The 23,738-nt window shown below is 42.4% G+C and overlaps 1 protein-coding gene across 1 annotated transcript; it reads left to right on the forward strand.

Moving 5' to 3' along the window:
• The first annotated feature begins 717 nt into the window (after nt 1–717).
• PWP1 (PWP1 homolog, endonuclein) lies at nt 718–22,457 on the forward strand. Its single transcript, XM_081083368.1, has 15 exons — nt 718–922; nt 4,475–4,533; nt 4,656–4,840; nt 6,819–6,904; nt 7,003–7,099; nt 10,595–10,705; nt 12,765–12,895; nt 13,683–13,744; nt 15,417–15,513; nt 16,083–16,144; nt 17,834–17,945; nt 20,377–20,467; nt 20,561–20,682; nt 21,586–21,691; nt 22,112–22,457. Exons 1-15 carry the CDS (start codon nt 851–853, stop codon nt 22,219–22,221), a joined length of 1,503 nt encoding a protein of 500 aa, XP_080939494.1. The 5' UTR covers nt 718–850; the 3' UTR covers nt 22,222–22,457.
• The last annotated feature ends 1,281 nt before the right edge of the window (nt 22,458–23,738 follow it).

Below are 23,738 nucleotides of genomic sequence, written 5' to 3' on the forward strand. Positions count from 1 at the left end.
ATGTTAAAAAAAGAAGTAACCAAGTTAACATAAGGCACTTAGCCCTGGCCCATGTGGCTCAGCTGGTTGGAGCTGTGGATTCAATCCAGTTGGACACGTATGGGAAGCAACCAATTGATGTTTCTCTCACACATTGATATTTTTCTCTCTCTTCCTCTCTCTCTAAAATCAATGCAGGCCCTTGGGTGAGGATTAAAAATAATAATAATAGAATAAAAACTTCAAGTGAAAATACACACATAAGGCACTTGAAACAGTGCCCCGCACAGTACAAGCACTTGGCGTTTGCTGCTGCTAAAGCTCTCCTGCACACGTACTATGTAATAGGTGCTAAAGGTTTTAAGGTGGAAAAGAAGCAGCCAAGAATGAAATGAAATGTAACGGCAGAAGTACCTCCTTGAAATAACAAATTCATTTTGGATAAAGTTAAAAAAAAAAAGGAACACCCCACAAACCTCTAAGTTCATGGAACTACAGGCAAAATAAATGTTGGTGGCATGTGCCGCCGACTCCTGAAGTCCCAATGTCACGTCTCGCCTCCATGAAGCTCGCAGACCCAGCCAGAGGCGGACAGTGCCGCAAGGCCCACGCACGTCCCCCCAAAACAGCCAGCGCACCCCACGTGGGACCCTCGCCCAGGGGCTCCCGCTTCCAGCCCTGGCCCCACCCCTTTCCGATTCGGCGCCTCCCGATGACGTCAGAGCGGCCACCGCTGTCGGAAGCAGTTCGCGCCTGCGCTCCTCGGGGGGCGGCTTCCCGGAGCTGGTCCCGGAGCGCGTGGGCCAGAGGGTGGCGAGCGTCCCGCTCCCGCCGCACCGCGTCTCCCCGTGAGGTGTCCTGACTGGGGACCATGAACCGCAGCCGCCAGGTGACGTGCGTGGCCTGGGTCCGCTGCGGCGTGGCCAAGGAGACGCCGGACAAGGTGAGGCCGCCTCCGGGGAGGGGGGCTGCCCCTGCGGCTCCGCTGTCGCTGGGGAACCTGGGCCCGGGCGCGCGGCCCTGGTCTCGCCGGGCGGGGTGGGTCGGTTTGGGCCTGGTGGTCGTGACTGGGGCTGCGGCTCCCCACGGTCTCCCCCCACGTCCCCCGCCCCGTCCCCCCGGGTAAGGCCAACCCCCTGATTCGCGCACACCTGGGCCTCCGGGCTGGAAGGGGCCGTGGTTCCTCTGGGTCGGAAGTCGCCCCTTCCCCAAGGGCCGGTTGACAGCACCACGGCTTCAGCCACACCCCAATCAGGGTAGCGGGGACCGGGCGCGCGTGTGGAGCTCCGCCTCCCGCTCCTGGGCCCGCGTCGGAGGGGTAAACGGGGTGAGCTGTGGTTCGGAGGGGTAAACGGGGTGAGCTGTGGTTCGGAGGGGTAAACGGGGTGAAGCTGTGCGTTCGGAGGGGTAAACGGGGTGAAGCTGTGCATTCGGAGGGGTAAACCGGGTGAGCTGTGGTTCGGAGGGGTAAACGGGGTGAGCTGTGCGTTCGGAGGGGTAAACGGGGTGAAGCTGTGCGTTCGGAGGGGTAAACGGGGTGAGCTGTGCGTTCGGAGGGTTAAACGGGGTGCAGCTGTGCGTTCGGAGGGGTAAACGGGGTGAGCTGTGGTTCGGAGGGGTAAACGGGGTGAAGCTGTGCGTTCGGAGGGGTAAACGGGGTGAGCTGTGGTTCGGAGGGGTAAACGGGGTGAGCTGTGCGTTCGGAGGGGTAAACGGGGTGAGCTGTGCGTTCGGAGGGGTAAACGGGGTGAAGCTGTGCGTTCGGAGGGGTAAACGGGGTGAGCTGTGCGTTCGGAGGGGTAAACGGGGTGAGCTGTGGTTCGGAGGGGTAAACGGGGTGAAGCTGTGCGTTCGGAGGGGTAAACGGGGTGAGCTGTGCATTCGGAGGGGTAAACGGGGTGAGCTGTGGTTCGGAGGGGTAAACGGGGTGAGCTGTGGTTCGGAGGGGTAAACGGGGTGAGCTGTGGTTCGGAGGGGTAAACGGGGTGAGCTGTGCGTTCGGAGGGGTAAACGGGGTGAGCTGTGCGTTCGGAGGGGTAAACGGGGTGAAGCTGTGCGTTCGGAGGGGTAAACGGGGTGAGCTGTGGTTCGGAGGGGTAAACGGGGTGAGCTGTGGTTCGGAGGGGTAAACGGGGTGAAGCCGTGCTGTAGAAAGGCTGGGGGGTGGGGGGCAGCAGCCCTGAGGCTGGGAGGTAGGTGAGGGGTTTCTTGCAGAGATTCGAGTGAGATGAAGGGCAGTGGGGTGGGAGGCAGGCGTGGCACCGGAGGGGAAAGCCCGCAGGAGTGAGAGAGAGGCGGGTGAAGATGACTGAAGCTCTTCAGCGGGTACCTGCCAGGTGCTTTCTGCGTGCCAGGCACTGCCCGGGTCCTGGAATAGGCATGAACAGGACGAGAAGTCCTTGCTCGTAGGGAGCTGACGTCTGTGTGTGTGTGTGTGTAATACGTAAATGGATGAGTGCAGTGAAGGAAAGGAGGCAAGGAAATGGGGGGCGGGAGTCGGTTGGAATGTGATTGGGCCAACGATGATAGAAAAGTAATAGAAATGTAAATGGTTGGGACGCGAAATTAACAGCAATAAGGGGTTGTAATAGCCTCAATGGATGTACATGCCTCAGGGCACAGACTGTTTTATTTGTCAGTTTCTCTGGTGTGTGGCTTACAGTAGACAATCAATGCATATATATGTAGAATATATAGAATAAGGACAGGAAATTATCTCATTAAAAATGATTCAGGGGGCCCTGGCCGGATTGCTTAGCTGGCGATTGCAGGTTTGATCCCCGGTCAGGATACACACAAGAATCAACCAGTCAATACACAAATAAGGGGAACAGCAAATCAATGTTTTTCTCTCCCTCTCTCTCTCTTCCTCTCTCTCTCTCTCTCTCTCTCTAAACCATAAATTTAAAAGAATTATTGAAGGAATTAACAGTTGTTATTAAAGGGGACATAACCCTTTTTAGATACTTGAAGTCAGTGATTTCCAAACGTCTGCACGTTCTAATCCCTTGGGGAGCCTTGGAAAATACTGATGCCTGTGCCCTACGACCAAGTGTTGTGACTTGATTGGTCTGGAGGGCAGCCTGGATGTATTAAAAGATCCTCACCTGTTTCTAATGTGCAGGCAGGTTTGGGAATCATTACTTGAAGAGTTTCTAGAAAGAAGAGATTGAATTTATTCTACAAAATACCAGCAAGGAAAACTCAGACCTTTAAGAGAAATTAGAACAATAAGTATTGTTTCATTAAATTTAAGAACCTTTCATTTCTGGAGCTGCCCAGCGGTGGGGCATCACCCCTCAGGAGGATTTCCATGTTAGTAGAGGTGTTTTGGTATAAACTGGGCGATTCATTCATCATCTGCCATCAGGCATCCCTGCAGTGGGCTGATCACTGAACTGTGTGCTCAGTAGTAAGCGCACAGTGGCCAGTCAGTGTCTGTGTTCCAGAAGCTTACAGCTGAGCAGTGATGGGGTGTTTTAAAGGTACTGGAGCATTGGGGGAATGGCAGCTTTGAAGTAGAGAATGACTTCTGTTTTGAACAGGATATCCAGCTAGAGAAGGGAAGGTTTGCAGTGGTTCTCAACCTTCTGGCCCTTTAAATACAGTTCCTCGTGTTGTGACCCAACCATAAAATTATTTTCGTTGCTACTTCCTAACTGTAATGTTGCTGTTATGAATCATAATGTAAATATCTGATATGCAGGATGGTCTTAAGCGACCCCTGTGAAAGGGTTGTTCGACCGCCAAAGGGGTCGCGGCCCACAGGTTGAGAACCACTGGTTTAGCGTAGTCAGTTCATCGGTGGTAGTTTTAGTCTTGTGAATGAATGAGCTTTGCAGGGAACTCACAGCATGATGAGTGAATGCGTATGGGTGAGAACAGAAAGAGCAGAGACCAAGGCGGGGTGGTTTGTTTAGGGCTCTCCACAGGGCAAATGGGGAGACGTGGCCAAGGAGTCGGAGTGTTAGAAGACAGTGAGGCGGGCTGCCGTAGAAGGCAGTTTATACAGGTCAGTCTTTTTTAGAAAGTCTGGAGAGAGTCAGAGTAGACTGAATGTGGCTTTTAAACAGCTTCAGGTGGGAAGGGATCTTAATTCTACAAACCTGTGAAAACTCCAGTTACGTTAATTTAGAGTCTAGATCAGTGGTTCTCAGCCTTGGCTGCACATTAGAATCACCTGGGAATCTTTTTAAAATCCTGATTTCTGGGCCTCATCCTCCGGAAATTCTGTTTCTTTGTTATGGGGTGAGGCCACAACATTAGTAACAAAGAAACAGAATTTCCGGAGGGTGAGGCCCAGACATCAGGATTTTAAAAAGATTCCCAGGTGATTCTAATGTGCAGCCGAGGTTGAGAACCACTGGTCTAGATTGATGTTTGATTCTTGATGTCTCTTAAAGTTACATTTTACATTAGTTTGCAAATTTCTTTTTACTTCAAAGACTTATAATGTTTTTAACTATACCATAATGAAATGTTTGCTCTCTTGTAGGTAGAGCTTAGTAAAGAAGAAGTAAAACGTCTTATTGCTGAAGCAAAGGAAAAGTTACAGTAAGTTTAGGCATGTTGATGTTTGTAGTGAAGTCCGGATGAAATGTAAATCTTAAGTGACGATGACAAGGTGGTCTAGTTATTGAAGGTGCCATTGGGTGATTCCTTTTTCACTGCCATAGAGAAGAAGGCGGCAGTGATGAAGAGGTGACGGGGGAGCCCTCAGGAGATGGCATGCAGAGTGCACGGACCCAGGCACGACCCAGGGAGCCCCTGGAGGATGGCGACCCAGAGGACGACAGGGCCCTGGATGATGATGAGCTGGCCGAGTACGAGCTCGATCGGTATGACGAGGAAGGCGACCCAGGTTAGAATCCACTCGCTTATACTGGTATTTAATCGCAAACTCAATGCATCAGGTCAGCGATTTTCAACCTTTTTCATCTCATGGCACATGTAAACTGATTACTAAATTTTAAAAATTCTGCAGCACACCCAAAAATACATTTGTTGCTGATCTGACAAAAATATAGGTATAATTTTGATTTATTCACATCAGATGGCTATTGCGTTGTGTTGGCTGTTGTCATTTCTTTATTTGACAATCTAAGGGAAAAGAGGTCAGTGCCCCCAACTAAATAGTCAGATATTGCATGTTTTTAAAAAATTCTTGTAGCGTGTCCGTGTGCCAAGGCACACCAGTTGAAAATTACTGTGTTTGATAATGCTTCTAGTTGTTTTTTTATGTCAGTCACATAATCTGGCTCAGTACTTAGGAAGACAGCCTGTTTCCTAAATTAGTTTAGAAATTAAGCTCTAACCCACTAATCTCAGATCTAAAAAAAAATACTATTGTATATTTTATTTTATTGCAACTAGTGGGTATAATCGCTTGTAACATATTTTTTCTTTGTCTGCAATAAGAGGGATTATTAACTCCATTTTACAGAAGAGAAAAGTGAGGCTTACGAAGATGAAATAACTGCCAGTGTCACACAGCTGGTGAATATTAGTGCTATTATATGTCTCTGAAGCCTTCATTCTTTTTAGTACAGATGCTCCTCAACCTACCATAGGACTATGTCCTGATAAAGCCATCATAAGTTGAAAATATTTTAACTTGAAAATGCATTTACTACACCAACCAAACATTGCAGCTTAGCCTCGCTGGTTTCCAGTGAATGCGTATTGCTTTTGCACCATCAGAAAGTTGAAAAATTGAGTCAAACCATCTGAAGTCGGGACCGCCTGTTCACTTCAGTAGGTGCAGAGGGTAGTTTTTCCACTGGACCCCGGGTTGTGACTGTCCTGCGAGGACAGAGTGGGAATACAGAGAGGAAGAGAACCCAACCTGAGGAGACGCATTCGGAAATGCTCCTCACGCTCCACACCCTGCAGGTCATTGTCCCCGTCTTTCTCATTCAGTAGAAATTCCTGTGTCTGTTGCCTGTCAGATGTTTAAGACTTACTAGTGCTACCTCCTTAAAGTAGTTTCCCCTGACAATTAAGAATATCTTCCTTGAGTTTTATGTTACTTGGGATCAACTTGCAGATATGCCATAAAAGAATTCCATTTTGCCGTAGCCGGTTTGGCTTGATAGATGGAGCATCGGCCTGTGGACTAAAGGGTCCCAGGTTCGATTATGGTCAAGGGCACATGCCCGGGTTGCGGGCTCAATCCCCAGTGGGGGGCGTGCAGGAGGCAGCCGATCGGTGATTCTCTCTCATCATTGATGTTTCTGACTCTCTCTCTCCCTCTTCCTTCCTCTCTAAAATCAATAAAAAATATATTAAAAAAAAAAAAGAATTCCATTTTGAGGTAAGATTAGTGAAAAAAGGCATATAATAACCCCTCTTTCTGATTCATAAGGCAAATTAGCATATCAGAAGTTCTGAGAAATCTTGCAATAAAGAAACCCATTTAACTTTTGAAACCCATCACTTTTCAGCTCTGACCAGGAAACTTACTCTGTGTTGATGCCAGTGTTTTAAGGTAATTGCATTTCTAGGGCCTCCAGGCCGCCTCTCTGCAGCGCTTTTGAATAATGATTACACAGAGCAAGCTAGAGAATCAGCAGAATTCAGATATCTTCTGAGGGAGTTTCACATTTTGATGTAATTCTTTTATTGGGAGATTATGAATTCCGAGATTATCAGATATGCATTCCAAGGTCAAATATAAATGGCTTTTAAATTCCTGTTTTTATTATCCGCTATTTCCTTTCCCATCTATGGGTGATCCAGAGTTATGAAACAGACACTGGAATCTAAGTCTATAGATAGGATGCCTTAGAAAAAATGCTTTTGTGACTGTTGTATTCATTTCCGTTTATGAATTCTTACAGATACTGAAACACTTGGTGAATCTCTCTTGGGTCTTACAGTCTATGGGAGTAATGATCAAGATCCTTATGTTACTCTGAAAGATACGGTAAATATTTACATGGCTTTTCTAATTACGCTCCTTGAGGTTTGAAAGACCTCACTGAATATCTGCTTCTAGTCAGTGACTTTTTTCTCTCCACTTAGGAGCAATATGAACGTGACGATTTCTTGATTAAGCCCAGGGACAATCTCATAGTTTGTGGCAGAGCTGAACAGGACCAGTGCAACTTAGAGGTACACGGTGAGTGAAATGCCGCCCTTAACCAAATGATCCTAGTCTATCTTAGGGATGTTAAAATAATAACCATAATACTTACTGTTATGAATGGTTGGGCGTCAGAGCCTGTCTTCTCTCATTCAAGTTTGTTACGTGGTTAAGTCCTACATAGTCCACAGATTTCCTGGTTGTTTGCCTGGCTGTGTCATCTATGTCACTTTGGTACCCAACTTTATTTATGGAAATAGGTCTCCTGGAAGGTTCTAACAAGGGTTTTTAATCTTTCATTTAAACATTTTTGTTAGTTTCCCCCTCTTTGGAGAAAACCTGGATGTAAAACTATACTGAAACACAAGGGAAAATATAATCCCATCACCCACAGGTAACTGGTTCACCTGGCTTTTTATTCTGTCTCCTTCCTGACTGCTTTTTCTTTGTATGGCAAAGAGTATACTCAACAGACAGGCTTTTATCCTGCTTTTTTTTTCCAGAGTCATTTCAAATATTGCCCCTTTTGTGATACATTTTTTTTCTTCATAAAAATCCTATACAGAAATCTACATTTCCCTTTAGGAACCAGAACATCTTGGTCACATTCCCAGTTCAGGGAATGCTTGTGTCTAAGCCAGAGATGCCTCCTGTGACTCTGAAGTGGGCAGTGATTTGAATTTTTTTTTTTTAAATCACAAATTCTAATGTTGCTATTTACTAATCAACAAACACTAATTGAGTGAGTGTTTCTTTGCCCTTTTGTTTCTCTGCACACATCCTCAGACAGGTCCATCCCTGCCCAGATACTCGCCTTCCCCACTGTGTTCTAGTCACCTGTCTTAAATTTTGAAGCTTCAATGAGATTGTTAGGCTAAGCACTGTTGCACACTTTGAAAATTACAACCTTTAAATTTATTGTTTATTGGCATCTTCCAGGTTACTGTCATTGTATTTATGATGTTGAATTTCTGTAACTCTTCACAATCTTTAAGGCTATGTACAGGAAGTCTGTTGAATAGGCTATTTTTATCCCATGGCCCATTGCGATCTATCTTTATATGTAAAAGCCTAAGCGACTGAATGAACTAACAGTCGCTATGACGCACACTGATCACCAGGGGACAGATGCTAAAAGCACAGGATCAAGCTCCCTCCTGTCTGGATAGGGCCTGCAGGGATTAGGCTCCCTCCTGTCTGGATAGGGCCTGCAGGGATTGGGCTCCCTCCTGTCTGGATAGGGCCTGCAGGGATTAGGCTCCCTCCTGTCTGGATAGGGCCTGCAGGGATTAGGCTCCCTCCTGTCTGGATAGGGCCTGCAGGGATTAGGCTCCCTCCTGTCTGGATAGGGCCTGCAGGGATTAGGCTCCCTCCTGTCTGGATAGGGCCTGCAGGGATTAGGCTCCCTTCTGTCTGGATAGGGCCTGTGGGGATCGGGCTCCCTCCTGTCTGGATAGGACCTGCAGGGATTGGGCTCCCTCCTGTCTGGATAGGGCCTGCAGGGATTGGGCTCCCTCCTGTCTGGATTGGGCCTGCAGGGATTGGGCTCCCTCCTGTCTGGATTGGGCCTGTGGGGATCGGGCCAAAACTGGCTATCTGACATCCCCCAAGGGGTCCCGGATTGCGAGAGGGTGCAGCCCAGGCAGAGGGACCCCACTGGTGCACAAATCCGCGCACTGGGCCTCTAGTTTATAAAATAAAAAGAGCTTTAAATTGCAGATATTTCAACATGAAGTTATTCTAATTATCTTCGAACTTCTTAATGTATTTCATGTGAAAACCACGTTGGTGAAATTTTTTAATTTTAAACAAAACTTGCAGTTTGTCATCACTTGATTTTTATATGTTCTCATGTGAGAACTTATTGTGGTATTTCCTTTTAATTTAGTGAGGATCAGAGAGGAGTTGAGAACTTAAAGTAGTTGTATTCCTACTTCCTTATATATTTTATTCGGATTTAGTGTGACACTCCAAATTATCCAGCAATCTCTATTCAAGAATATTTGCAAAATTGCATTCTAAAGCCTATCTGAATGTTGATCTAATATGGTTAAAATTAGGAGATCATTTTAAAGCATCATCATCTTTTTATTTAAAATGTAGGCTGAATACATTGACCAAGCTGAGGTTCTCATAGGACCACAAGCTAGTCGTTTTGAACATGCGTTCTCATCCTGAGTGATAAGATAGAGCAGTATGTGGAATCGGCTGATGCAAATCTGTCCCAGAAGCAGAGGTCTGATGAATTAAAATCTTAGGCTACAGTATTGACAACTCTTCTAACAAAAAAGCATGTTTGGGGGAAATTTCTGACTATCGGGGCTCTAGTTTATCAATGTTTTTAAAAGACTTCTTAGTCATTGAGTGTAACAGCGTTTTTCCTCTTAATGAAGGAGTTAAGTCTTATAGTTGCCATATTCCCAAAAAGTGTTCTCAGGAGTTTTATTTACATCATTGGCCATCATAAACTTTTTTCAAGATTAATGTAGTAATTTTGCCAAGCATTTAGATTTCTAAATGAGTTATTTCTCTTCAGTCCCGTTTTTTATTTGTTTTTCTCGACTTATAACCAGTTATACCTTTAAAAGATAAAATAATAATTTCAGTCATGCTCTGCTTAATGAGGGGATAAGTTCTGAGAAATGCATAATTAGGCAATTTTGTCCTTGTGCAGACATTAGAGTTCACTTCACAAACCTAAATGTTAGAGCCCACCACACACCCGGGCCACGTGGGATAGCCTAGGCTGCAGGTCACGTGTACAACATTCTACTGAACAAAACATGAAATTAAGTCAAGCCCAGGAGGAAATGATGCAATTAAGATAGTCAACACGAGCTCTATGAGGCTGCTGCCAGATTAACCAGCATACTGTGGATTTTTTTTAATAAGTAGCGAGAGTACACGCTGACGTAGTAAGTATAGTAAGTACATAAACCAGAAATATAATTGTTTATTATCATTATAAAGCACTATGTATTGTACATAATGCATGTGTTGTACTTTTATATGACTCGCAGTGCAGATTTGTTTACACCAGCATGACCACAGACGTGTAACGCATTGCACTGCACATCATGACAGCTACGATGTCACTGGATGATAGGAATTTCTCAGTTTCATCATCATCTTAGGGGACTGCTGTCAAATATGCGGTCTGTTGATGGTGAAACGTTGTTCCGCAGTGCATGACTGCTCCTACGGAGACCTCATGAGTGATTATTTTCTGTAATGGGTGAGCCAGAAGATAGGACCATTGCAGCCGTGAGCATGCATATAGTGTATTCAGGCAGATGTCAATCCTCTGTCAGTGTTCTTGGCCCCAGTTGGGGCACACCAGGTGATGGCAGTATATTAGAAATGCGGGTATTTTACCTAGCAGTAACAACTTGGGCATCTCCTTTAATGTCATCCAATATGTCTCCTTTTACGCATGTGGCACCTGCAGCTTTAATAGGGAGAGAGTGTTCTTTTGAGTGGGATGTGATTTCTTATTCTGATACAATAAAGTTTCTTTTCCAATCTTTGCAGTTTATAATCAAGAAGAAGATTCTTTTTATGTACACCATGATATACTGCTGTCTGCATACCCTCTGAGTGTGGAATGGCTGAATTTTGATCCTAGCCCAGACGATTCTACTGGTAATTAGAAAACTTAAGATTGCACAGTGGTTCCTAGTCCTGTGTGTTTTTCCTAGCCCCTTAAGTTAGGTATTCTGTATGAATGTTTGCAGAATTAATTGATGTTTTATGAAGTTAATATTCTTTTATGAAGTTTTAGTTATATAATTCTTAAAATACAATCATGTCATTGTTTTTGGTCTGTATGTCTCTACAATTCAGATAGGCAGAAGAACAGGGCCTGAAAGCATTTTGGGCTGCAGAACTGTATGATGGTCTCATAAAAAACCAGTATAGCCCTAGCTCAAGTGGTCGGCAAACTGTGGCTCATGAGCCACATGCAACTCTTTGGCCCCTTGAGTGTGGCCACAAAGTTTCAATCGCACTGTACGTTCACGCCCACACGTGGCATTTTGTGGAAGAGCCACACTCAAGGGGCCGCAATTTGCCGACCACTGCCCTAGGTGGTTTGGGTCAGTAGATAGAGCGTCGGCCTGTGGACCAAAGGCTCCCAGGTTCGATTCCGGTCAAGGGCACGTACTTTGGTTGCAAGCTCCTCCCTGGCCCAGGCTGGTCAGGGCTTGTGCAGGAGGCAACCAATCGATGTGTTTCTCGCACATCGATGTTTCTCTCTGTCGTTTCCTCTCTTTCCCACTCTCCCTAAAAAGCAGTGGAAAAAATATCTTCGAGTGAGGAATAACAACAGCAACAACAACAGAACAGTATAAAATGGCATAATGTGTCTGATGTTATCAGCTAGAGTTCAGGCACAAGACCCTTTTCAGAAAACACCAAATAAGGTAAAGTGAAGAGCCCAAGGCTCTCATGTCAGTCTTCTTAGCCAAAGCTTCACACTGCTGGTGGCCCTAGCCCAGCGACGGCGAACCTATGACGTGCGTGTCAGAGGTGACACCCGAACTCATTTTTTGGTTGATTTTTCTTTGTTAAATGGCATTTAAATATATAAAATAAATATCAAAAATATGTCTTTGTTTTACTGTGGTTGCAAATATCAAAAAATTTCTATATGTGGCACAGCACCAGAGTTAAGTTAGGGTTTTTCAAAATGCTGACACGCCGAGCTCAAAAGGTTCACCATCACTGCCCTACCCTGTTTGTTCTTAACCAGGGTAAAGTCTGATACTATAACCTGACATCTCATTTACAAAGCTGTACACATTCCTGATCTAATCAGATCCTTATCCTCACAACGTCCCGTGAAGGTTGGAAGGTTGGGGTTTTATTGTTATTAGCTAAGTGAGGACCTAGAGCAGGGGTGGGCAAACTTTTTGACTCGAGGGCCACAATGGGTTCTTAAACTGGACCGGAGGGCCGGAACAAAAGCATGGATGGAGTGTTTGTGTGAACTAATATAAATTCAAAGTAAACATCATTACATAAAAGGGAACGGTCTTTTTTTTTTTTTTTAGTTTTATTCATTTCAAACGGGCCGGATCCGGCCCGCAGGCCGTAGTTTGCCCACGGCTGACCTAGAGCCAAGAGATGGAGCCTTGTTACTGAGCTCTTGTGACCCAAGAACCTAGCAGCATAGCATTGGCATAGTCTGGGATCTGGTTAGAAATGCAGGGGTGGGGCCCCACCCAAGACCTCCTGAATAGAATCTGCATTTTACTACATGCACTGTGGTGTGTATGCAAAGGAAAGTTAGAGCAGCTGCTCTCAGCCACTGCTCAATTACTCTACAGCAGTGGTTCTCAACCTTCCTACTGTTGCAACCCTTTCATACAGTTCTTCATGTTGTGGTGACCCCCAACCATAAAATTATTTTCGTTGCTACTTCATAACTGTAATTTTGCTACTGTAAACAATATGTGATTACATATGTGTTTCCCGATGGTCTTAGGCGACCTCTGTGAAAAGGTTGTTCGACCCCCAAAGGGGTTGTGACCCACAGGTTGAAAACCGCTGCTCTACAGTGTTGTGTATTTTGTTAGGAGTAATTTTCTTTTCCTGTCTTTGACTTGTCCTTAACCAAATACCGACAGATCACATACTACGTACAAGGCTCTGGTGCCAGAAGGAAGTCATTTTTAAGTCATAATTACATTTCCTCCTGCAGGAAATTATATTGCTGTGGGAAACATGACCCCCGTTATTGAAGTGTGGGACCTGGATATAGTGGACTCTTTAGAGCCAGTCTTCACACTTGGAAGTAAGCTGTCAAAAAAGAAGAAAAAGAAGGGAAAGAAGGTAAGCAAGTTAACAGATATTTAAACTAATGACAAACTTAAGTTTACTGGGGCCGGGGGAGGAGGGACCAGATCCTACTCTTTTTCAATTAGACACTTTTGGTGAAACAGGCCAGGTAGTTATAAAGTTACAGTAGCTTCTAGTTCAGGGGTGGGCAAACTACGGCCCGCGGGCCGGATCCGGCCCGTTTGAAATGAATAAAACTTAAAAAAAAAAAGACCGTACCCTTTTATGTAATGATGTCTACTTTGAATTTATATTAGTTCACACAAACACTCCATCCATGCTTTTGTCCCGGCCTCCGGTCCAGTTTAAGAACCCATTGTGGCCCTCGAGTCAGAAAGTTTGCCCACCCCTGTTCTAGTTTCAAAAAGCTCATCAAAGGAAAAATTGGTATCTACATAAAACCTGTTAACACTTTATTCATGATTTCCTTTATAGTAATGATTCACACTAATATGCTAGTTTTGAACTTCAAAAAATTTCCATTTAACCTTCAGTATTTTGAATTCTAAATATCCATGTATTAATTCCTGTAGCTTTTACTTTTACTCTGTTAAGTTTTGGGGAGGGGAGCTGGTATTTGTAGAATTATATCATGTATATTAAGAACTACTGTAGTTTCTCCTCTAAAGATTCTTTATCATGGCCCTATAAAGTAACAGAGAGACAAGGTGCTTCCTTTTCTTAGTCTTAAGATCAGAACAATAATCTTAAGATTTAAAGAATCTTTCAAATTAGTTTTATTTGGGGAGACTTTGATACAAAAAGTAATTAATAATTACAGAGTTCCTCCGCAGAGGGGCATACTGATGCTGTCCTGGACCTTTCTTGGAATAAGCTGATCCGGTAAGCAGACCTTCATTCTGAGGGTTGTCTTTTCACTCTCTAGAGATGGTGTCATTTGCAGCACAAAGTTTTGCATGTACATGATGTCCAGTTCATTTCTTTTAGTGTTTACACTTTTGGTGTCATGTCTAAGAAACCATTGCTTAACCCAAGGTCATGAAGATTTATACCTATTTTCTTGAGAGTTTTATAGTTTCGGCTATTGATTTAGGTCTGTGATCTGTTTTGAATTACTTTTTGTGTATAGTATGAGATAGGGGTCTAATGTCACTTTTTAAATCTATTTAAAGCCTAAACGGCCGTTTGACCAGTAGCTATGACAGGCACTGACCACCAGGGGGCAGATGCTCTGACCGGTAGGTTCGCTTGCTGCTGGGGTCTGGGTGAGACAGGCTGGACACACCCTGAAGCCCTGGATTGTGAGAGGGTGCAGGCCAGGCTGAGGTACCCCACCGGTGCATGATCGGGGCCGCTAGTATATATATATATTTTACTGATTTCAGAGAGGAAAAGAGAGAAACATCAGTGATGAGAGAAAATCATTGATTGGCTGCCTCCCGCACGCCCCCAACTGGGGATTGAGCCCACTACTTGGGCATGCACCCTTGAATGGAATCAAACCTAGGACATTTCAGTCCACAGGTGAATGCGCTATCCACTGAGCCAAACCAGCTAGCCTCTAACGTCATTTTTTTAAAATTTTATTTGAGGGAGAAAGGAAGGGAGAGAGAAAAAAAAACATCAATTTGTTCCGCTTATGCATTTATTGGCTGATTTCTTGTATGTGCCTTGACTGGGCATCTAACCTGCAACATTGACATATCAGGATGCTCTAGCCCAGTGGTCGGCAAACTGCGGCTCGCGAGCCACATGCGGCTATTTGGCCCATTGAGTGTGGCTCTTCCTAAGCCTTAGGAGTACCCTAATTAAGTTAATAACAATGTACCTACCTATATAGTTTAAGTTTAAAAAATTTAAGTTAAAAGAAATTTCAATTGTTGTACTGTTGATATTTGGCTCTGTTGACTAACGAGTTTGCCGACCACTGCTCTAGCCAACTGAGCTACCGGACCAGGGCTCTAGCATCATTCTTTGGCAGGCGGCTATCCCTTTGTTGAAAATACTGTTCTTTTCCCCATTGAACGGTGGATAACGTTAACACCCTTGACCATAAATTAGGGTTTATTTCTGACTCTTCATTCTACTGTTAATCTGATGCCAGCACCACATAGTTGTGATCAATGTAGCTTTTCAGTCAGTTTTGAAATCAGAATCTCATTTTATTCAACTTTGCTCTTCCTTTTTAAGATTATTTTGGATTCCTAGCATTTCCAAATAAAGTTTAAATCCAGCTTTTGTCAGTTTTCTGCAAAAATGTCAGCTGGGATTTTGAAAGGGATTGGTTTAATCTGTAGGTCAATCTGTAGATGGCAGACAGTGTTTCTGTTTTAACATTAAGTCTTCTAGTCCATGAACATGGAGTATCTTTCTGTTAATTTGGATATCCTTTCTTTGAATTATCTTTTATAGTTTTCAAGACGTATGTCTTGAATTTCTTTTATTAAATTTGTTCCTAAGTATTTTCTTCTTTGATGCTATTGTAAATGAAATTCTTACACTTAATGCTCTTGATCTTTAAAAGATTACCTGACTTGTTTCCTCCCTTTCTCAGAAATGTGCTGGCAAGTGCATCAGCTGACAACACTGTGATTCTGTGGGATATGTCCTTGGGAAAACCAGCAGCTAGCCTTGCTGTACACACAGACAAGGTATGATGATTTAGTCGGTCAAAGGGATTCTTAAAAATCTGAGACAAATATTGGCTACAAATAATCCCAAATATTTATAAGTGGCTTTTTGTGAATCAGAGCTTTTACATGCTATCTCAGTGGATCTTCCCGAAGGCCTGTGTGATAGCTATAGTTACCCAGCTGCGATGCAACCACAGGTGCAGAAAGGTGCAGTGACTAGGAACATTCGTGCTTTGTAACATGTTGGCAGAGACTCCTAAAATGCACACTGTGGGGGCCTCCACAGCATGTAGAGTTGCCCAGATGTTTGACCACACTCCTTTTTCTCCTGAGTATATTTTAACACTTGAAGGATATACATTAAGCCAAACGCAAGTTGGGGAATGCTGTTGTATGTCTTAAGTGTCAACCTTTATTTGGAAATTGTCCTTTTGATCTTGCAGTACATTTATGTTCCTTTAAATAGGGCTAAATTTCAGGGGAAATTTATTAAAAAAAAAAAAATTGCCAAACTGATTCTCACCAAGTATTAGGCAGTTTTACCAAAACCAAACAAGCAGATTTATTCATTTGTTTTTTCCTTTTAGGTCCAGACTCTGCAGTTTCATCCATTTGAAGCACAGACTCTGATTTCTGGATCATATGATAAGTAAGAAAGCATTGCATTTCAGGAGTTATCACCACTGTTTTTATCCCCATGAACTAACTCAGAAAGCATCACTTGATGCTCAGAGAGAAAGCACTGCTGAGGCACCTATGTGTTTAAATTATTAGTAATACTTCTTTGTCCTTTACAATTTTAGTCATTTCAACCTGCAAGGGAATGTGGTGTGTCATGACAGTGTAGTTCCTAAGTAGCAACTACTTTGATTTTTAGAGGGTTTAGGAGTTAGCCATTGCTTATGAAACCTGCCATCCCAAAATTCAGTGACTTAAAACAATAACCATTTTTTCATATGCCTCTGCAAGACTGAGCTAATCTATTCTGTATTTAGTCATAGCTCTTCTGGGCCATGGAGACTTGGCCGCCCCCCCCCCCCCCGCCCCGCCCCCGTTTCACCTCCTGAGACCAGCAGGCTAGGTTATGGTGAGGTCAGAAACTCAAGCAGAGACGTCAAGACCACTTGAGACTTAGACTCACAGCTAGTACACTTATGTCTAGTCTCTTGGCCAAAACCGATCACGTGGTATGAGAAATGAACTCTGCCTTTATGGAAAGAATTCCCACGTCACTGACAGAGGGCATGGCTGTAGGGAGAGGTGAAGAATTGGGCCCACTAATTACTACAGGGGAGCTCCCAGTCATATGTGTGCTGCTTCTCTCAGACTGGGTCTGGAGATGGGAAGGATAGCGCATAGAAACAGAAATCTGAGTCTTTATTTTCATTCCATGTGCTTCCTTTTGAAGAGTGTTATGCTTACATTTATTAGTTGGGATTCATGCAAAATTAGAGAAGTATCCATAGGTTCCCCCAACAAAGTAACCTTCTTGAGCAGAGTAAGTGCGACTAGAACAGGGGTGATCTGGCTTTGAGCACAACTGGGGAAGGGAAAGTTAGAAACTGTCCTGGTCTTTTCAGAAATACAGATAACTCGGGGAGGCCAGGGAAATGTCAAGGAGGGGGGAAAGAAGGAGACATATGTAATACTCTTTGTAATACTTTAAGCAATAAAAAATAAAATAAAATAAAAAAAGAAAGAAATACAGATAACTCAGGAAGGCCAGGGAAATGTCAAGGAGGGGGAAAAAGAAGGAGACATATGTAATACTCTTTGCAGTACTTTAAGCAATAAAAAATAAAATTAAATTAAAAAAAGAAAGAAATACAGATAACTCATTTTGTACGTGGAGGATTTAACCTGAAGAAGGTCATGGTCACTATTACATCCAGAGCCACCAGTCCCTTCAAGTGACAGAGTCCACCAATCAGTGACTATCAACTCATTTTTTTCTACTTTATTTTGGAACCTCAAAGCAGGCTTTAAATAATTGGATCCTGACTTCACAGTGTTTAATTACCATGTCATTAAAAATAAACTTAAGCCCTGGCCGGTTTGGTTCAGTGGATGGAGCATAGGCCTGCGGACTGAAAGGTCCCAGGTTCGATTCCAGTCAAGGGCATGTACCTTGGTTCCAGGCACATCCGCAGTAGGAGGCATGCAGGAGGCAGCTGATCGATGTTCCTCTCTCGTCGATGTTTCTAACTTTCTATCCCTCTCCCTTCCTCTCTGTAAAATATCAATAAAATATATTTTTTTTAAAAATAATAATAATAAACTTAAAATGTATAGGAGAACTGGAACTCTGAAAACCCTACCTTTGCCTTTATGTGTACAGGTCAGTGGCTTTGTATGATTGCCGAAGTCCAGATGACAGCCATCGAATGTGGCGATTCAGCGGGCAGATTGAGAGAGTGACTTGGAATCATTTTTCACCTTGTCATTTCTTGGTAAGATCATGCATAGTACTGTTTTGCTTATCCTGGTTACTATACTTATTTTCTGTAATTCTATTATAGAGAGGCTCTCTGAAAAGCTTTTCTGTATTAATGTGATTTGGAGAGAGATTAATGAGTCGGCCACAAAAAAATAGTAAATGTAAATAATTTTGCTAATTTCCAACCATTCCAAAGTGTGCCAAGTTGTAATTTGATCATTTTATTGTGTTTTTTAAAATACTTGACATGGTTAATATTCTTTTAATGACTATAGCACTGTCTCCCAGATAGGAAAAAGTATAAGATGTTTCTCTAAATACCCTCAATGTCTGTAGGATGACAGTTTTCTATGTAGCATCCAAAGATTCCATTGACATTTCAATCCATGGAAAATGAAATCCCAGCTTTCATCCAGAAGGGAAGAGTAATTAAAGAATTCTACGCCCATATATTTCCTAATTTTCCTAAAGGAAATATGTAGGGCTTTGTGAGGGATAGAGGTCTGTATAAAACAGTGTTGATAAAATATGTGGACAGTTTTAATAATAACAGCGCTCCCAGCTGAGCTACCCTGAGCTGGATCAGGAGTGAAGTCCCAGTTGTATGTTCGCTGTCAACAGTCAAGCACACGCATCCCTTAGGTTATTTGCTAGCAAATGGTCATCAGTCCTCAAATCACATTTAAGGAAATGGGAAGTGATCAAAATAAAATGGTTTAGTCTCAAAGGATGAGACCTCCTTCCCTTGTTTTTATCCCCATCCACAGCCCAGTCTTGAAGACTATATCAATTATCCTTTCTCTTTTTCCTCTACTGGCTTTTGGTCTTGGCTCAAGTCTCTCTCCCATCCTTGACTAGGTGTGTTTCTTAATTCCTTTGTTTCTCCTCCCTAACATGAAAGTGTAACAACCCACTGTAATCTGCCTTTTTTTTTTTTTTTTTTTAATATACATTTTTATTGATTTCAGAGAGAAAGGAAGAAAGAGAAACATCAATGACGAGAGAATCATTGACTGGCTGCCTCTTGCACATCCCCCACTGGGGATCGAGCACACAACCCGGGCAAGTGCCCTTGACCAGAATCAAACCTGAGACCCTTCAGTAGTCTGTAGGCCAATGCTCTATCCACTGAGCCAAACCAGCTAGGGCTGTAATCTGCCTTTCAGTCCTTATATGATTGACTCTCCCCACCAAAATATTGACAGCATTCATCTTGCCTTTCTTCAGAAGCCCTATTTCCTTGGCTTCCCTGACATTCTTTGTTATTCCCTTCTCCCTCTTAATTCTGTGAGCTCCTCCCCACCCTGTACTTTAATGACCGTACTTTCCATGCGTCTGTCCTCAACACACTGGTCTTTATTATCATTTTCCGTCACCATTTATCCCCTCTATGCCCTCTTCCACCTCCTTCCCCGCCCCCAACACACTGGTCTTTATTATCATTTTCCGTCACCATTTATCCCCTCTATGCCCTCTTCCACCTCCTTCCCCGCCCCCAACACACTGGTCTTTATTATCATTTTCCGTCACCATTTATCCCCTCTATGCCCTCTTCCACCTCCTTCCCCACCCCCAACACACTGGTCTTTATTATCATTTTCCGTCACCATTTATCCCCTCTATGCCCTCTTCCACCTCCTTCCCCGCCCCCAACACACTGGTCTTTATTATCATTTTCCGTCACCATTTATCCCCTCTATGCCCTCTTCCACCTCCTTCCCCGCCCCCAACACACTGGTCTTTATTATCATTTTCCGTCACCATTTATCCCCTCTATGCCCTCTTCCACCTTCCCCACCCCCAACACACTGGTCTTTATTATCATTTTCCGTCACCATTTATCCCCTCTATGCCCTCTTCCACCTCCTTCCCCGCCCCCAACACACTGGTCTTTTAATTCTGCATCCCAAGGGCGTGTCCCCTGTTCTCATGAATGTGCCTACCACCTCTGTAATCCTAGTCCAGTGATGGCGAGCCTATGGCACACGTGTCAGAGGTGACATGCGAACTCGTTTTTTTTGGTTGATTTTTCTTTGTTAAATGGCATTTAAATATATAAAATAAATAGCAAAGATATGTCTTTGTTTTATTATGGTTGCAAATATCAAAAAATTTCTATGTGACACGGCACCAGAGTTAAGTTAGGGTTTTTCAAAATGCTGACACGCCGAGCTCAAAAGGTTCGCCATCACTGTGACCTAGTCCATACCATCCCATAGGTTCCCACTTACACCCAGCTGTGTAATGAACGTATCAGCTGAATTAGTCCATGTAAGAGCAAACTCAGCTTATCTACAAGTAAATTCTTTCTGTCCATGTTAATGTTTAATAATCCCTCAGGTAAGTCGGGTATATGCCTGACTTTCACTATAATTTATACTGTTACCCATTGTTAAATTTTATTGTCATATAGCATGATCTTGCTCATCTTCTACTCTTTCCAGGCCAGTACAGATGACGGCTTTGTATATAATTTGGATGCACGTTCAGATAAGCCAATTTTTACACTTAATGCACACAATGATGAAATCTCTGGTAAGCAAAACTAGTATTTCATTTCTCTTCAATTAGGATGAAGTAAATGTGTATCTCAGAGTCATTAGAGTCTGTGAACTAATCTTCCTTTAGGTCTTGATCTCAGCAGTCAAATCAAGGGTTGCCTTGTGACTGCATCAGCAGACAAATATGTGAAGATCTGGGACGTATTAGGAGATAGGCCAAGTCTGGTTCACTCCAGGGACATGAAAATGGTAAGGCTGTTTTCTGTCTCTGACCTCTATTGTTTGTCATTCTCCAGGAGCCATTGCATTAAATACTGATTTATTGGGGAAGTTCATTTTGAGCTTAGCCAAATTTGGTGAGATTTATGATGTAGGATAGTTTAAGGTGAAATCAATGACTATTTTTTACCCTAAAATCACATTTTACCTTAAATCAATACTGTCCCCGGAAATCTTGAACCTTTATGGCACCATAGTGATCATTTTATCACTTCTTTGCATAACTAGTTCTGACTACACTAATAAAATTGATTATGTAGTGGCAAAAAAATTAGAAATAATGAATTCATTCAGCAAATATTTATTGCATACTTACTGTGTGCCAGGCACTGAGTTATATAAATTAAGTTGCAGACACAGAACACTGTAACTGTTTAAAAGTGAATATATGTGTGTGTAAATATTTGTGGAAAGGCAGGTAACAGAAGCAATTTTTATAGTGCCATCCATGCTTATATTTAAATGTTTTAAGTGCTTGAATGTGTATTTTTAAATCTAGAAGACCCTATCCCAAAACATGAACAGTGATTATCTTACCAAGTCGTTTTTATACTTTTTGTTGTTTTCTATGATACACGTGTTATCAGTAACAAATGAAAACATTAAAAAAATTTGAAGATGATTTAGTAGTGACCTCTGGTATCACCATCATTCCTTAAAAAAGAATTAAAAGTGCTTAGCAGATTAGCTGTAATAGGAAATCCATAATAGACAGAATGATAATGGAGGTAAGAGACCTGAGTGGTCATCCCAAGCATACATACATCCTCACAGAATGTCCATCGTGCAGAACTTGTCTGGCTTCCTATTATAATTTCTTTCCAACTTGACTGAACTACATTTGAAATCACTGACTTATTCTCTTCTCCCCAGGGAGTTCTCTTCTGTTCTGCCTGTTGCCCTGATTTGCCATTTATTTATGCCTTTGGAGGTCAGAAAGAAGGGCTTCGGGTCTGGGATATAAGCACAGTGTCTTCAGGTAAGAATCTCAATTTCCTGCCTTTTCTGAATGAGTTCTGTAAATAAGCAGCAAAGGTAGACCCTGTGGTCATCCTATAGTATAGTCTGCTTAGGAATAGGGTTAAATGTAATTTAGAAATGTTTATGTTCACAAATAATTTTGTCTTTAGACTTTAAAATGTAGGCCATTTAAAAATATCTATTATCTTTATATGCTAAAACTTAAATTTGAAAGATCTTAATGGGAAAACTGGAAGGAAATGTAGCATGGCCTCAAAGAATGACCCTCCCAGGATGAATAAATCTGCTCTGCTCAAAGGGCCCCTCCCTTCCTGGAGCTACCTTAGAATAGAAAAACTTACTGTTCATATTTTTCTCTTTTTATATAAGAGTATTTTAGTTTTCTGATCTGGTAATTGCTTAACTCTTTGTGTTCTAGTAAATGAAGCATTTGGAAGACGAGAGAGGCTTGCTCTTGGTAATACAAGAAATTCATCAATTAATGGCCCTTTTGGAAGCAGGAGCTCAGACACACCAATGGAGTCTTAATGAGGATCATGCAATTTTCCTGTTTTGTTTACCTTAACTCAGTTTTAAAAGCTGGCCTAAAAATGTATGTTCCATGTGTGGTGACAGAAGCAAAACTGATTTCCAACTACCTGACATTCCTTTAGTGGTAGCTCAACAAGGCTGCTCAGAGAGCTTGCCGTTCCAGTCTGCAGTGTATAAAGCTCCCGTTGCAGATCTCCTTGGAAAGGGTAATAAAAAAGGTTTTAAAAAAATGATTCCTTATCTGTCACAGGTAATCTAAGTTTGTAAAGTAGCTAGTAATTTACAGGATTTTGCTCTTTTTAAAAATTATATGATCTTAATAGATGGGTAACCCCAGGTCAGGAAGAGTTGTGGTTTGGCCGACATTGCACAGTAGGCCACAAACAGAGTAGTGCACTTTCCAAACTGTTCTGCAGTTAATGCTCATGACTTAGAAGTGTTCTCAAAGGAGAGACATCATATAATGATAAAGGTTCAATCCAGCAAGAGGATATAACATTCATAAATTTTATGCACCCCAACATAGGACCGGATAAATACAGTAATAGTAGGGGCCTTTAATATTCCACTTTCACCAATGGCTAGATACTTCAGACAGAAAAATCAATAAACAGTGTCCTTAAACAACTTGTTAGACCAAGTAGACGTGACATTACAGAACATTCCATCCAAAAAACAATACAGATTCTTCTCAAACAAACAAGGAAAAATTCTGCAGGACAGATTGTTACATCACAACATGTGTCTCAACAAATTTTTACTTATTTTAGTTTTCCCCCTCCAGTAATCACTGTTGCCTATGAGGGTTTTCTTTTTTTTTTAATACCTTCACCCAACCCCCCCAGCTATCTCTCCTCTGACAGCTGTCACTCTTAATAAATTAAAGACTGAAATCATATCAAACATCTTCTCCAACCACAATAGCATGAAACTGGAAATCAATTACAAGAAAGGTGGAAAATTCACAACGATATATGGAGATTAAACAACATGTACCAAACAACCAATGGATCAAGGAAGAAAAGAAAAAAAATAGAGACTATAAAGACCAATGAAACCAAGAGCTGGGTTTTTAAAAAGATAAAATTGACCAATCTTTAGACCCAGAAGTCTCAAAAATAGGAAACTGATGCCACAGAAATACAAAAGAGCATAAAAGACTATAAACAAATTATATCCCAACAAGTTGGACAACCTAGAAGAAAGAAAATTTCATAGACTGATTAGTACTAGAGAGATTGAATCAGGAATAAAAAAAATCTCCCAACAAAAGTGCAGGACCATATGTCTTAACTGGTTAATTCTACCAAACATTTAAATAAGAACCAATACCAATCCTCAAACTCTTCTGAAAAATAGAGGGGATACTTTCACACTCATTTTATGAGGCCAGCATTATTACCCCAAATTGTGGCAAAGTCAGAAAAAGACAAAAGAAAATTACAAGCCAATATACCTGATGAACATAAATGTATAAATCCTCAATAAAATATTAGCAAATCAAAAATATGTTA

This window comes from Myotis nattereri (assembly GCF_964212035.1).
Source record: "Myotis nattereri genome assembly, chromosome: 2".
In the NCBI taxonomy this organism is placed as follows: domain Eukaryota; kingdom Metazoa; phylum Chordata; class Mammalia; order Chiroptera; family Vespertilionidae; genus Myotis; species Myotis nattereri.

Excerpts from the sequence above, each read along its gene's own strand:
- PWP1 (XM_081083368.1), top strand. The coding sequence starts at position 851 with ATGAACCGCAGCCGCCAGGTGACGTGCGTGGCCTGGGTCCGCTGCGGC. Across the intron at positions 6,905-7,002 it reads ATGTTACTCTGAAAGATACG|GAGCAATATGAACGTGACGA; the intron begins GTAAATATTTAC and ends CTCTCCACTTAG. Across the intron at positions 17,946-20,376 it reads TTTCACCTTGTCATTTCTTG|GCCAGTACAGATGACGGCTT; the intron begins GTAAGATCATGC and ends TACTCTTTCCAG.